The sequence below is a fragment of the Argiope bruennichi genome, chromosome 9, assembly GCF_947563725.1.
Source record: "Argiope bruennichi chromosome 9, qqArgBrue1.1, whole genome shotgun sequence".
Classification (NCBI taxonomy): Eukaryota; Metazoa; Arthropoda; class Arachnida; order Araneae; family Araneidae; genus Argiope; species Argiope bruennichi.
Window position 1 is genome coordinate 99,189,761 of NC_079159.1, and position 15,282 is coordinate 99,205,042.

General features: G+C 28.5%; 1 protein-coding gene across 4 annotated transcripts in view; it reads left to right on the top strand.

Annotated features, from left to right (window-relative positions):
* The window catches only part of LOC129983737 (ensconsin-like), an 86,247-nt gene that overhangs the window by 20,716 nt on the left and 50,249 nt on the right, over positions 1 to 15,282 (top strand). Inside the window, exon 2 of one of the 4 annotated variants that reach the window (XM_056093342.1) lies at positions 11,747 to 11,837. The exons of the other annotated variants lie outside the window; for them this stretch is intronic. Coding sequence (XP_055949317.1) covers positions 11,798 to 11,837 — 40 coding nt within the window. The 5' untranslated portion in view covers positions 11,747 to 11,797. The remainder of the gene's footprint in view (positions 1 to 11,746; positions 11,838 to 15,282) is intronic. 4 annotated transcript variants of the gene reach the window in all.

Here is a 15,282-nt window from a genome sequence, read left to right on the forward strand (position 1 = left end):
TTTCATTTTTTTTGTGTGTATAATTATGTAAACTGAAATATGTAAGCATTTTCTTGATGAAGAACTTTTTGTTAATATTTAATAGCTACTTGCTTGCATAGAATATTATTTCCTTGAAAATTCCATTAATGTTTAAATGAAATAATATTTTAAGACCAAAAGTGGATATTTCATGTATGCATGGAAATACTTTTGCACGTTGTTAGTACTATGCTAGAGTTAGAATGAAATTAAATTTAACAAGGAAATAAATATACGGCCTTTATACTTTATTTCTCATGTAGCCTTTCTTGAACCTATCAAATAATCAATAACGTGAAACAAATGTGAAGTATTGTGAAACTGTATAAAAAATCAGCAGGAGTAATTGTCCCGGAAGTTTCTCATATACTCTTTAATAAGTATATATTATTATTTATATATTATCAACCGCATACCATTAGCGGATAGTAATTACGAAAGAACCTATTAGTGCACGATCTTTGGTAATTAATCGCTGGGATGCTGTTAATATACAAATATCAGAACACCGAATGTATATTTTTGAGGCCTTTTTTCCCGACCTATTGGATAAAATTGGACACAGAACTACAACTGAAGTCTCAAAATCGCATAAATCATTGCTTTTTTTATCTATCGTTTTTACATACTTGCGAAAGTATTGACCCTTCGGCGGTTACCCTCTGCATATCTGTTCCAGTTTCAAATTTGATAGCTATCAATACTTTAGATATTAAATCTATGGATCAAATTTTATTCATTTAGCTATCTATTTTGTAGCTGTCGTGTTAACTTATATTCCCGCAGCTAGACCAAAATTTTCTCTGAATGAATTTCTTCCTAAATTTTAAAGAAATCGACACATCTAGTATAAGGACCGTATATCAAATTTCATCCGTCTAGCTCAAAGCATTTTTGAGGGGTCACGTTTCAAAAAAGAATATATAGTTAAATAGATTTAATTCCAAAAATGTATTTTTCAGACTCGAGGAGTGCTGAAACGTGGATATTTGTCTAAATGTCTAATTATTATTATTTTTTTTTCCGATTACAATACTGTCACTTTTTATTCCTCATGTAAGAGAAGGTAATAAAGGGGATTTTAATCGCAAAAATTTTCTATCTGCTTGTGCAGTGCGTAAAAAGTCACTGAATGCTTCAAAATATCAAACATAGAGCACTAAAATGTTAATAACGAATTTTAATGTGAGGTAATCTTTTTTTTTTTTTTGTATGAATACTATGAAAGATTTGTATAATGTTTCATACAAACAGGAAATAAAATTCTTGTAGTTGAAGTTAATCAACCAAAACTTGAAAGCTTTCTTTATTAATGAAATAGTCTATTATCACAATGGTCAAAATAAGAACCTGTATGTTATGATATTTAATTTCAATTAAAATATCAGTTTGTATTTTTTTAGGCAAATTGATATAACTCTGAGCTGTTTTTTAAAAAATTATTGCTCTTCGAATCGTTTTGGTGTAGATATTTTACACGTCATGGTATTACTACTCTCTCCATCCTTTTTTCATGTAGATTTCTAACTGTCGTTCATTTTCTTATTGATGGATTTTTTTTGAATTGTCAATCGATTCCCTTTTACAAATGTTCTAACAATTTTAAGTCTAGATTCTGTAAAAATGAATAAAATTGCTGTGGTAGTTTGCTTGATTTGTCTAATTTAGTGATCCATATCGTGTGTGTTTGGGGTCATCGTCTTTTGAAAAATGATACTGGGAGGTATTCTCATATATATATTCAGGATATTCAGACATATATTATTAAGGATGTTTCAAATTACAATTTTAGAAAAATCTACCTGCTCTCGAATTTCATATACCTTCTCCCATATGTCATCGATTCTGAATGAAATTTTAAATTTTTGCGTGCCAGTTTAATTTTTTTCAAACTATCTCATCCGTGACTAGGGTGGAATTTGTTAGTAAGGTTGGGTAGTTAAAATTATATCGTTGAATCACTTGGAAGAATTGTCTATTTATATACAATAGTTTTATTTACATATTTATCATCCTATTAAATAATGGAATATTTTAGATATGCCAGTTAACAATCACATTTTAACTTCATTACCATTTATTTTAAGTAAATGATTTATCAGCTCGTTACTGCCTTAATTAGAGAGTGATTTGCATTTTAGTTGATAACTGAGGACGATGTGATGGCATCAAGAGGGCTTCGTGCTTTTGGCTAAATGCCTTAGCCTCAACTTATGTGATTTAATTACGAGGACAGGGTTATCCAGGCTTGTTTTCTGTTCCAGTTTTGAATACTCAAACAAAGATAACAGCTGAAAGATTTGATTGTGCTTTAAATTTCTTTTTTTTTTGTTTACTTGTATTTAAACTGAATCCTTCACTTTTAATTGAAATTTTGTTTACTTGTATTTAAACTCAATTCTTTACTTTTAATTGAACTTAATGTCTGTACATATATTTTGTATAACAATTCTTTAGTTTATTAAAACTTTGGATCTATTCTTATTCTTGATTGATAATTTTTTTGTTTTCCTTCATTATCTCTGAAATTTGAATTTTAGAAAAAATAATTCTGGTAATAAATATTGCATTTTTAAGAAGTATGTGTTCATTGTTCATTGTAACAGATTTGCATGTAAATGTCAAAAATCGTATCTTCTCTCAAGTTTCTATTCATTTTTTTTCTGTACAAATGAACAGTCTGATTTAAACACTAAAAAATAAATGAAAATTTTCGGAAGAAATTTTTAAATTCGAAGCTTCTATGATTTATCTACTTAGAGACTTTACTCCTTGAATTTCATATTATTTAAAGCGAATATTTATTGGATTGCATATGTGAATGTGTTTTTGTTTTTATTTTTTGAATTAAAATTTTCGAACTTGCACACCAATATGCAACTACTAAAGGTTTCTTCCCCTTAAATCACCCCAGTGTAAAAGAAGTTTGAGCTGTTTTCTTAAAAGTTCGAAATCTTTTATTGCGATCACAAAATTATTCAAGCTTTTAACAACTCACTCCTAAATCTTATTCTAAGAGAACTTTTGCAATCAAACTTAAAAGACTCGGAAATTCAGCCAAAGAATATTTTAATGAAGTTCCTGGCCCTTTCTCTCACACTCTCTTAAGCTGAGAAAAAGTGCATTAGTACTGAAAGGGAATATTTGGTCAAGCATTTCGGATTAATAAGTATGTGAAGATCTTTAATATATTATTAATTTCATAAAAATCGAAAGATTATACTTTTTCACATAGAGAAGAGAAAATATTGCATTAAAAAATCATGAGTTTTTGAATTTTCCAGTTTTTAAACTTTTATTAATCAAAGGAAGCATTGTTGGCATTATGTTCATTTACACCAAAATTGCAGATATGTAAAAATGTCGATGGGAAAAAAAAAAAAAAATGTTTTTCCTAAATATATCTGTATTTGTTCTTTTCAGTATCAACTAATTAAAAAAAAAATATTTGTAAAATTTTTTTTAGCATGCATGTATAGAATGATGTTTTGACACCTGTTTGTTTTCTCGTATACAAAAAAAAAAAAAAAAAAAAAAAAATCTTCAGATTTCAACGAATCTTCACATTTTAGGTATTCTTGTTCGAAAGACACATTTTTGGAGTTATATCTGTCCGTCTGTGAACGCATTAACTGAAACAGATTTTGAGCTAGACGGATGAAATTTGCATGATGTTTCTGTCAAATTTTGGACGAAATTCATGCAGAGGAAGTTTGTATGTTTATCCGACTATCCAGATATAAGTTAGCACGTTAACTATAAAATTGAAAGAGCTAGACAGATGAAATCTCGTACATAGTGTAGAATTTAACGTATGTATCAAATTTTGAATGAAGCCCGCAAGTGTTGACTCTCTGTTGGCTTGTACTTTCGCAAAGATATAAACACGATAACTCAAGAATGCAACCATTTTGATGAATGAAATTTGGTACATAATTTCAGCATCGAAAATATGAAACCTTATCAAATTTCAAATCCATCAAAAGGTTAATTCGTCTATTAATCTCTATTTTCGCATGAATATTACACTCATTAATTCAAAAATGCAACTTAAATAAATGAATTTAGGTGTGTGATATATATTCTGCATTTTTTAGCAAATTATGAACCTCGGTATTCGCATATGCAGGACTAAAAATAAAAATCAGAGCACTTGTGAAAAGGAAGAGATAATGCTATTTTTAGAGATTATGCAAGAAAGTTTTGAGGAGACTTACGCATCCTCTGACTTATCTATGACGTTTGCTTTTATTACACTTAGCCCTTTACAGCGACGCAAAATATAATAAACTTTTAGCTGTCGAGTTTATTTAAATGCAGAGTTCACTGTGTCCAATGAAAATATTAAATAAGTCCTTTATGCGCCCGTTGTCATGATATTAATATAAAATGATTTTAAAAGATAAGAGAAATTTAAGATGGCATAAAATTTTTTTTGAATAATATATATGAAAGTTCCATTGAAAAACACCCAGATTTTAAAATTATAAAGCAACAAACTCTCATTGGAAGAAACAGTTTTGATTTCTTTTAAAGTATTTTTTTCCCAGTTGAGAAGACTTGACTACGTAACACATAGAAGAAATTAATTTTATCACATGCTACAATTCAATTTTAATTTGGAAATGTACTAGAAAGTAGGCGTGGCAATATACCTGACTTATTTTTATATGCAATTATCAACATCAACAGTATTTTTTTCTTGTTTTGATCAAATTTGACTTATTTAGCTGATCAAATTTCGCTTTTAATCGCATAATTTCTTAACTATAAAAGTTTTATAATATCTTTATTTTTTTTCTTTTTTGCTGATTGTTATTAATTACTTCGAAACGTTTTCTCTGTATATGCTGATATCATATCTTTTCTTGAGTTTCCAGCTGTTGTCTTATTTTTAGAAGCATAAAAGCATATTTAGCATAAAAGCCTTTATTTCAACCTTGATTGCACTCTACTGCTCAACAGAAAAACCATATTCATGCTTTGTAATAATTACCTCTAATAGTTTATTTTGAAATGTATGGGGAAATTCCCAGAGATGGTTAAGTTCCTTTTTTTTTCCTCCCTTTCTTTTTTCTTTCTTTCTTTCTTTCTTTTTTTTTTTTTTTTTTTTTTTACTCTTTCCTTTCTTTGTAGAGTAATGAAAACTTAATGGAGTGAAGTTAAACTTCTATTTAGAGAGTTTAAAGAAGCTTAAATTTAAAATCTGCATTTTTAGTCATTTGTATTTCGTTTATTTGTTTTTATAAAAAATGCAGTGAAATAGTATCGATAGAAAATTTTAATTCTTAGTGTTGTTAATAATTTTTTGAAAGAGTCATATAATTTAATTTAAATGATCTAACATAAGGAAAAAAGATGTAATTAGAAATTGCATAAATTCCTGCAATATTATTTTTGCCGACGATAAAATATTATAATTTTTTGACTCGGTTAGACGTTTTCGGCTACTAGCTGTTTGCCGTTATATTTATAGTTTCAATTTAGTCAAATTTTCCAAATTTGATGAACTACGACTTATCACAACGAAAACCACTTTTAATCTAAATTATATTTGGACGATAAGCAAAGAGCATTCTGATTGGTTAGCAATACTTGCAGGGTTACGAAATTATTTTGCGAAATAGCTTTAAGGTTTGAAGTTAGGGGGGGGGGGAGAGGGATTCGGTTAGAGGGTTTGTGTGTGTGTGTGTGTGTGTGTGTGTGTGTGTGTGTGTGTGTGTGCGTGCGTGTGTGGGATTGGGGGACTGGTCATTTGACCTTATTAATTATACTAAATATAAAGATGTAAATTTAAAATTTTATTTAGTCATTTATATTGTATGAGCATTAAAAAATGCAAAATGAGGACAAAGAAAAAAACTTTTAAAACTATGCTAATTTTGTGTGATAGTCTTTAAAAAAAATTGAGATTCTTTTGCTATATAATCACCAAATCGTTTTTAAATAAGAAATTAATAATTTTGATGTCTGTATACTTAGCAATAAAAGATAATAATTGCAATTAATCACAAAAAGTATAACGTCGAGGGATTTACTATTAAGGGAGATGTATTTATATTATGGTTGAAAAATTATCATAATTTGAATTCGAAAATGTATTTTCTTGCAATTATTATTTTAAATATATATATAATATGGAAAAGTTTTTCTTTTTATGAATTGATTGATAATTTTTAGATATTAAGAATAAAAATGAGAGCATATTAATGGAATGAGAAAATTTTATATTTCATTCCTTGTTTAGTCATCGATTGATTACCGTGTCTTAACTATCATTTTTTTTTCATAGACACCTGTCATGTTAAAAGCATACATTGTTTTATTTGTTAGCTCGTTTCGTTGAGTACTACTTTCGTGTATTATACAGGATCTAAACGTCTAATCTCTGCATTAATAGATGGCGAAAAGGAAACACTTCGTAGCAAAGTGATTACAGTGAAATCTTCTAACGTTATTACGTGGGTTTTTTTTTTTGTGGAAATTTTAATGATATTATAAATTATTTCACATCCTTTACTTTATTTTGAAATAACATCTTTTGCTGCGATCATCATTTTTGAGGATTGATATTTTCTTCACGTTCCTATGTTAAGACGTTTATTTCAGTTTTACATATCATGTGATTTTCCAAAGTACGTATGTGCACGCGACACTGACCTAATTGAAATTCATAGCATGGAATATCCATTTTTTACATCTGCCGCGGTTCTAGGTGAAATCTTAAGTTAAGCGATTATCTTTCTGTTACAATTATTATGATAGTTATGAATCTTTGAGGAATTGTGTATACTCACATCTGTATTTCTGTAATCTTTGCAATGATTTTCAGGTTTAATTAGAATCTTCCATAAGAATGCCGCTTCAGCTGTTGGAACTTGTCCATAAAGAAGAAAAAAAGAACACACATAAATTTCGTAACCGAAAAAGTGATAATGTAGTTGTTCCAACTGCGTCAATGCGAAATTATTGCGTAGGCTTTTCTTGTTTGTAAAGTTTGTTTTGGCTAATTCTTTAACTATGTGCAAATTTGCTTAAATTCAGGTAGCCTCATTACATATTTTACGAAAAGGGCATTTAGGTGCGTTGATGCTTTTCGATATACTTTTTTTTTTCTTTCAGTGCCGGCTTATACTCGTGACACACACACATATGTAGAGCTTAGAAAACTGTATAGAAATTTTCAAGTGTCAATGATAATTATCGTTTGCAATAAAAAATTATTATTTTTGGATTTATATGATAAATAAATTGACGAGAAATTTTTTTATAATTGTTTAAATAAATTCCGAATATTGTTTTTTTTTTTTTTTTTTTTTTTTTTTAATTTTATATACGAGGCAAATTTATTTGGTCCCTGAATCTTGAAAATTTTTCTCTCTCTCTCACACACACGCACACCTTTTTAATGAAACAACTTTCTTTAAAAAGTGAAAAAGGCTCTTCTTTTTATTTAAAATCATTATTTATGATTAATGAACACTTTTGTAACTGTGTCAACTCATATTGAACATACACAACCTCTAGTACTTCGAACCATTTTAATATTTCAACTTGTTGCACATAATGATTGAGAAAATTTTTAAAATGTTTCATTATTGCGATGTTATATTTTATATCAGTGTGCATAGAAATTTTCAATCGTTAATTATGCATTTTTTTTAAATGTTTAACAAAACAAAAGATGTCAATGTTTAAACAAATTAACAAAACAAAATTTGTCAATGTTTAAATATTTGGACGTCAATTCGGATATCTCTCATTGGTAAATTGTTTTTTCCATATGGCAGAAAGGAGAAAGGGAGGGCTATTAAAACAGTGGAAGATTTATTATGTGCATGCGATAAAGCTATATTTATAAAATAGAATTATTATTTAATTATATTTCTGTGAAAAAATATTCTGATTTCAAATTTGTAAAACGCCGAATATATGTAGTCATAAAAAAGAAAAAGAGAGAGAAGAGGAAAAAGCAACACTTTTTTTTTTTTTTTGATTAACTTTACCATTTGTAAGATACTAGTCTGACATGTTTTCACTTAACCGAATCTTCTTTACTTTTACTTTTTCGCGTTTATCTCTGATTTGAGCATGTAGCATGGCTAATCTTTATCTGAGGAAGATAGATCACTACTAGCAACGGAATGACATGCTCTTATAAAATGATGCATGTTCTTCATGTTTACATATTTCTGTAAACAACCGCACTATTTTCGCTTGATTTTGTTTCCTTGTAACCGCTCTTCCGTTACATATTTTTCAGAAGTGTTGCTTCAACAGATGTGCTTTTGAAGCGCATTTTGCAAATGTACCTTGAAGGGAGGTGGAAGTTAGTGAAGCGTCCATAGTTGGTGAATCAATGGTGCTCGACGAGCTATTCCACTTGGCTACTTTCTCAATGGAAAAGTGCGGTTGGGGTCTATTGCAGCGTCTTTTCACTAATAGATGTGCTTCCCCCATTTTCAATTGCTTCAAATTTTTTTTATTTTTATAATGTCTATATTCGTGGGAACTTTCACCAATTCCTGGCGGTCATAGAAAGGTTATTTCCGTGGTCTGCATTCCTTTGCGTTTTATGAAAATAGTTTTTTTTTTTTTCTTCTTCTCTTAAATCTATCATGTTCAATGGACTGAACGATTCTTTGAAAATCATTCTTGTTATTTATTTTCTTTCAAGGAAAGTCATTAATTCCAGTTTAATTTGGGTCAATGTCTATAGATGTTAATTTTAGAATAATTCACTAGTTCATAAGATGGCATTTCCACAAATACAGTAGAATGCTTCTTAATCACCAGCAAGGCGAACTCACTGTTCTAGAGAATCTAGATCTTGATAGTGAAGCATATTTTTCAAGAGCTTACGTGACCATGTTTTGTGATGCTTACGAGATTGTCGCTAAGTTCAAAAAATTGTCTCTGGAATTTATGAAGTTTCATTACATAGTGCGCTAACATAGATGAATATTGCTTGGCGAATTTGAAGAAAGTTTGAAAACCTTGCCAGCTCTCTAACACGTAACTTTCCTGCTCTAAGTATCATTTTCATTCTCCCTCTTTTGATCATCATCTTTCATCCTTTCCAAGATATAATCGATCATTTCATCATCAACATCATGAGAGAGAATATGTGTAAATTGGGAGCATATGTGTAAATTATCTCAAACCACTTAAATCTTCAATTCCCCTTCAGTAACTTCATACTTATTTTCATTCTCATAGACCCAAATATCAAATTTATGCCATTATTGTGATACTGTCGTTAGTTAAGTACTGATTACAAGTGATTCTACTATACGTTGTGGGATAAAAAATATCATTTATTGATGTGACAAATGTGCATCAAATGGCATTAACGATGACCAATTTATTAGAAGGGTCTCATGTTTTGCTGTTCTATATATATATATATATAAAGAATTGTTTGTTTACAGTTATAAGATAGCAAAATAGCCCTAGTGGTGCTAAAACGGGTCATTAATATAATTAAACACTAAACATAACATTTGAAGCCCTGTGGTGTAGTCTCCCAACTCACAGGTCAGAGATTCGATTCTCGGGCTGGGCAAGGTCGTCTAAGCCTTCATCCAATGAGTGGGTCAATAAACTGAGGACCAAGCATGCTTGGGAACTAAACATTGTGGGTTCCGCGTTAGGCTGACTTCCTAACCGAGACATATGCCTTGCACTCCAGGGCCCTCTGTCAAGAAAGCAAATATGGGCACTACAGGCCTTGGCCCACATGGGCTGTCATGCCACTGAGTTAAATGTAAATATAACATTTATATTGGTTTATTCTTAATAACCATTATAAATTTTTATTAGATTTATTACTTTTTCAGAACAAGCTTAAATCACATCCAGTTTGTATAAAAACAGATTTTTTTTAATTAAAAAAAAAAGTAAATTTTTACTTATTTTATAAACAAGACAGATTTTTCTTACATTAATATTTTATTTTGGATTTGTATGATAAAATATCCATCACTTGTGCTCATCACAAATGCATTGTATGTGTTTTCGGCCATGTATGGATCGAAAACATCCTTACTGTTGCACACTTACCTTTCTCCCATTGTTTCAAGCACATGACACTTTCGCTTTGCAGGAATATAAATCAAAATTCCGTGTCTTTTGCCTCCGGTCGCGAAAAAAAGAACCGACAAACTCGAATTTATTTCACATGCTTAAGCGATTGATACATTTTTCTATTCATTCAGACGCTGTTTTTTGTTTTTTTTTAAGTCCGTCTTTTGCGCCGTGGTGGGAACGCATCAGAACTCATCGTGATGTAATGTAGGTGAAGGAATTTTCGACATCGCCCACGTAAAGGCTTTGTGTGTCGCATGCCCAAACATCACGTTCGGTTGAATAAATACTTCTCGCACCCTTTATTTCATGGACATTTCTGAAATTCTTTTTTCTTTGTTGCTGTAGTTGTAAAGGGTAAAAGGAATTTTTGCAATTTAATTTAAATCGACTGAGGCTTTCTTTAATTATCGCATTAAACTCGTATGCCTGTATCGTTTTTTTGTTTTTTTTTGTGGAGTTTGTGACATTTAAAAAAATAAATAAAAACCTTTATTCTAATTTATTCTTCTATTCTATTCTTTTATTTCAAAACCTCAAAATCAGTTCGAAATATCAGGATTTAATTAATTTATAGAGAGAAGAAAAAAGAATTATAATAATTTTTGGGTTTTTTGCTTTTTTATTAATAAACTGAAAAAAAATATATATATAGCTCATAACCGTTCGGAAAAAAAATGAAAAGTTTATTTTGTGCAGTTTTTTTGCTGGTTATATTATTCAGTGAATTCCATGAGAAATTCATTCTAATGTCTAATATCTAACATGTTAAGCAGAATAATCAGCTTAATTTTTGGGAACTGCTTCCAACTGCCAACAACCAAAATAGCTAGTCTGCAATTTTTTTTTTTTTTTTGGCAGATTATTCTTTCTAGTTAAAATTTATTTTTTAGTGCCTAGTGAAATTTTGTCACGCACTCTATCATAAAATAAATTGTACAGTACTGTAATCATTCTAATTTCCCAAGGTACATGCATATTTGTTAAGAATATGTGTACAAGCAGAATTTTAAGTAGCCTAACAACAATCAATATAAATAAAAATACTGCTGATGTTTAATTCTAGACTTTAGCTATTAGTTGTATTACTTACAGAGTTATTTTAAAAGTAATGTATATTTTTCTACTATTAATATTTCAATATTTTTTTATTTCAGCTAAATTTTTTTATAAAAGATATCATTAAATATGAAGTTATAGCTTTATCAATGATTCATTTCTATCTTTTTATTTTTCTTGATATCTCCATTCAAATATTGTAAAATTGTAAAAAAGAAAAATGAAGAAGGTTATCAGTTGAAAAGACATTTAATAAAGAACCTTTTATTCGTATAATGAATTGTACACACGTACATAATGTGTAATGCATTTTAGAATGTATTGTTTCATTTCTTTCAAAAATTTCAAACAAGAAAAAATATATAAAATGCCTCTCCTCTAAAATTTAGAAAGTGTATTTAAATTTCAGTTATGTTGCAAAATTAAAAATTATATTTTCTGAATTTTTTTAAAAGTAGGATATATTTATTTCAATTTTTTACACTTCAATTTTTGAAAAACTTATTTAATATATTCTACAAATTCTTTAGATTAAATACTTTATTCTTTAAAAAAATTAATTTTAATATTCTTCTTTCAGATTGCTTCAGTTTATAAATAGATACAACTTTCATGCTACCTACTTATATGAATGGCATACCACAAATCTAACTATAACAATAATCTACCAGGTATATATTTACTAATTTCTTTTTATCTTGGTTGCATTATTAGCTTTTTTTCTTTTTTATTTGTCATTAAAAAACAAACAAATTCTCTAATTTATGTTTTTAATAATTCATATTTAAATTTTCCCCCAAATTCTTTCTTTTAGCAAATTGAAATTTATTGACGATGCCTGATTTTTTCCCCTCAAACAGTAAAGTTTCTGACATTCTTTATTAATGCTATTATATTAAAATGGAATTGCATGTCTATGTGGCAAGATATTTATAACATAACTCTCTATCATTATCAGCTAATGAAGATAATTAGCTGATAATGATAGAGAATTCCAGAACTTATTATGGTGGAGAAGCTATTGAAAGTATAAGTTTCAAAGGTACAGAAAAATCCGGAATTCGGTATTGGTCACAAAAGATCTTCTATTGAGAAATTTTTACTCTCATGAAAGGAAAATAGTGGAATTTCGACTTTTGTTTCCCAGACAAATGATTTTTTTTTTTATTCAACGAGATCTGACGTATTCGATTTTTATCTATTTCTTTCCAAATTGAGACATTTAATATGTTCTTATTTAAAATCTAATAACGTAATAAAAAGTTATTCATAGATTTTTTAAAAGTTTGGGAATAAATTAATTTGAAATTAAAATAGTATCACAAATTTTTGCGAATTGAAGGTTTTTTTCATTGGAATCTGCAGTAACGTTAGACATTCTAATTCGTAAGACAATTCTATACAGAAAAATGAAAAGCGAGAGTAGCTTTCTGATTGAAATAGTTAACTGATGTAAAGTAGCAGATATTCTACATTTGAGATCTGTCTTTTTGTATTAATTTTTAAAGCGCCATTTTTTATAAACATGATTATTAAAATATTTATGTTATTGAGATTTATTTAATTTTAACGCTGCTTCATCACCAAACTAATTAAAAGCTTATACCGATTTCGGTTTGCATTTTCAAGTTTAATTCTTTTAAAAACAGCGCAATTGCTTTGATTAGCAACCACAATTAGTTATAATTAAAATAAAGGTCTTTCCATGTTTTTAAATAATTTTTTTTAATTATATGCATTTTAAGCCCTAAAGTATGCACGTAATCCAATTACCCCGGAGCGGTGCCTATGGAATTCTAATATATATATATATATATATATATATAATATAGTAGAAAAACATTAATTAATTTGATTAATTAATAAACAATTAGACATTGAAACATTTAAATTGTGTTTACTATGGTTTGAGATAGAAATTTGAATTAGTCTTAATTCTTTGTTTCTTCAAAAATTGTGTGAAAATTTTTATCATCTATTCATTATTATTTGCCGGAACATTACTATTTCAACTTAATAGAAATTAAGTTCATTGTTAAAACCGCTTTATAAGTTCATTTTAATAATTTTATATTTTCTGACGGTATTAAGGTAAGGTTTAACATAAAAAGTGAAATATCTTACGATCATTTAAAAATTGATGTACTTAGTGGCAAGTATATTTCCTTCAGTCGTAAAAAAAAAAGGTTCTAGAATTTGACTTAAATAAATAACATTTTTTTTTTTTTGTAAAACTTAGGGATTTTTGTAGATATTGGTTAGTAGTAGTCATTTCATTTTTCAAGATAAAGAGTCGAAAGCCCGGATTGTTCCAGCTAGTTGGGAGATTTGTCCCTACTTTCATTCTAGTAATAGCATATCAGTTTCCATTGCGCCACAGTGAATCTTTCTGGAATTCTTTCGTACCATCTACAAATAGTGATGGTTGAAAAGATTCTAATACAACTTATTGCCTTTCACATTAATAATACCAAGAATTTACGTATAATGTTATTCAGTAATATTAAAAAAAAATATGATTTTTAATAACAATTATTCATTTAGCAAAGTAATTAATAGTATTTAGAAACTTATCGTTAAACTTTGGAGAAATTCTTTAGCAGATTTTTTAATAATTATAATTAATCATCCTTTTTTTATTTTTTAAAATTTAGCTTATTTATTTATAGGTCTAGGATACTTGGACATCTGATATTAATATGTTGTTATATCAAATTCATGAATTATCATTTGGGATTTCTGGCGAATAAATATTTGAGTAATCAGTTATTAGGAATTGTGCCATATTATTGGAAGTAAAATCCAATAGCATTTTTTAAAACGTCCTTAAATTTCAGTTTTTAAGTACAGTCTATGTTTTGTGTATTATTTCAATCTGTTTAAAGATGTACTTTATTATATATATATTTTTTGTACTTACTATAAAAAATGGATAAACTCATATTAGGCGGTTGCGAATCCTTATTCAAAAATCGCGAACGGTTATTTTTAGAAATAAGTCTTAAGTTTTGTTTGTCAGCAAAATCTTTTGGAATTTGATAACAGGGCTACTATACAATCTTGTTCCAATTCAGATCGAAATCATGAGGTGTAATCTTTTGAGCTTCTTTCTTGAAGTTTGGAATTATCGGCAGCTTTTGTTTTTTGACGAAGACCATTGACCCAAATAACATGAAACAAAGAAAAACAGACTGTAAAACCGTTTAAATGTAAATGAAATTGACCTTTACTGGATGAAATAATGACCCGGCTGTCGTAGGCTACTTTCGGGAGAAAACGTTGGTGGCGTGGGAGTTTACGTGGCAACGTATTCCCTTTGTGGGAGAAGACAGTTACTATTCAAAAAATGGTTGTATTCTTTGGTTTCTGTGTATTTTGCATTCCGCTTTCGTTTGTAAATATTTGTTGATCTTTTAAATCTTGCGCTTCTGATAGCGTAAAAAGAGGGCAAAGTTGACATAAAGTAAGACAAAGTACTATTTGCGTTTGATATAGACATTTTGAAGTAATTTAATAATTCTGAAAGAAGACAACATATTTTTTTTGTTCATGAATTTTTCTTTAAGGCATCCGGCTAGGTTAAAAATATGTTTTTTTCCAGAAAAATTTGATTTTTTTTATGGTTTAAAAATAAAGTCCAAACTTCGTAGATTCTAAAACATACTTTGTTTTTAATATATCTAAGATAGAACTATAGATACAGTAATTTCAGTAATACACAACAAATAAAAATGAAATCGGAAGCAGTGGTATTTTGAACCGAAAATGAGTATTTTATTTTATTTTTACCGTATAATTCTCCAGAATAATATTTGATATGTTTATATTAATTCTCTACTTACTCAGCCGTAGTTTGCTTATTTTTAGCATTTCTGTTAAAGAAGCGGGAAAACTACATTTGTTTCCAGCACATTTGCATGAATTAATTTATAAGTACAATGTACAAATGCATTTTCTGTAGAATGAATATTTCACTGAAAACAGGATATCTCAAAATCAAATTCAATCAAATTTTATTAAATTTGGTATGCATGTATTCAAAACCTTTGAGGGTGTGATAGACCGCGGATTTTAAGGTAATTTCATTAATCAGGTTTTTCAGACACTTTTAAGTTC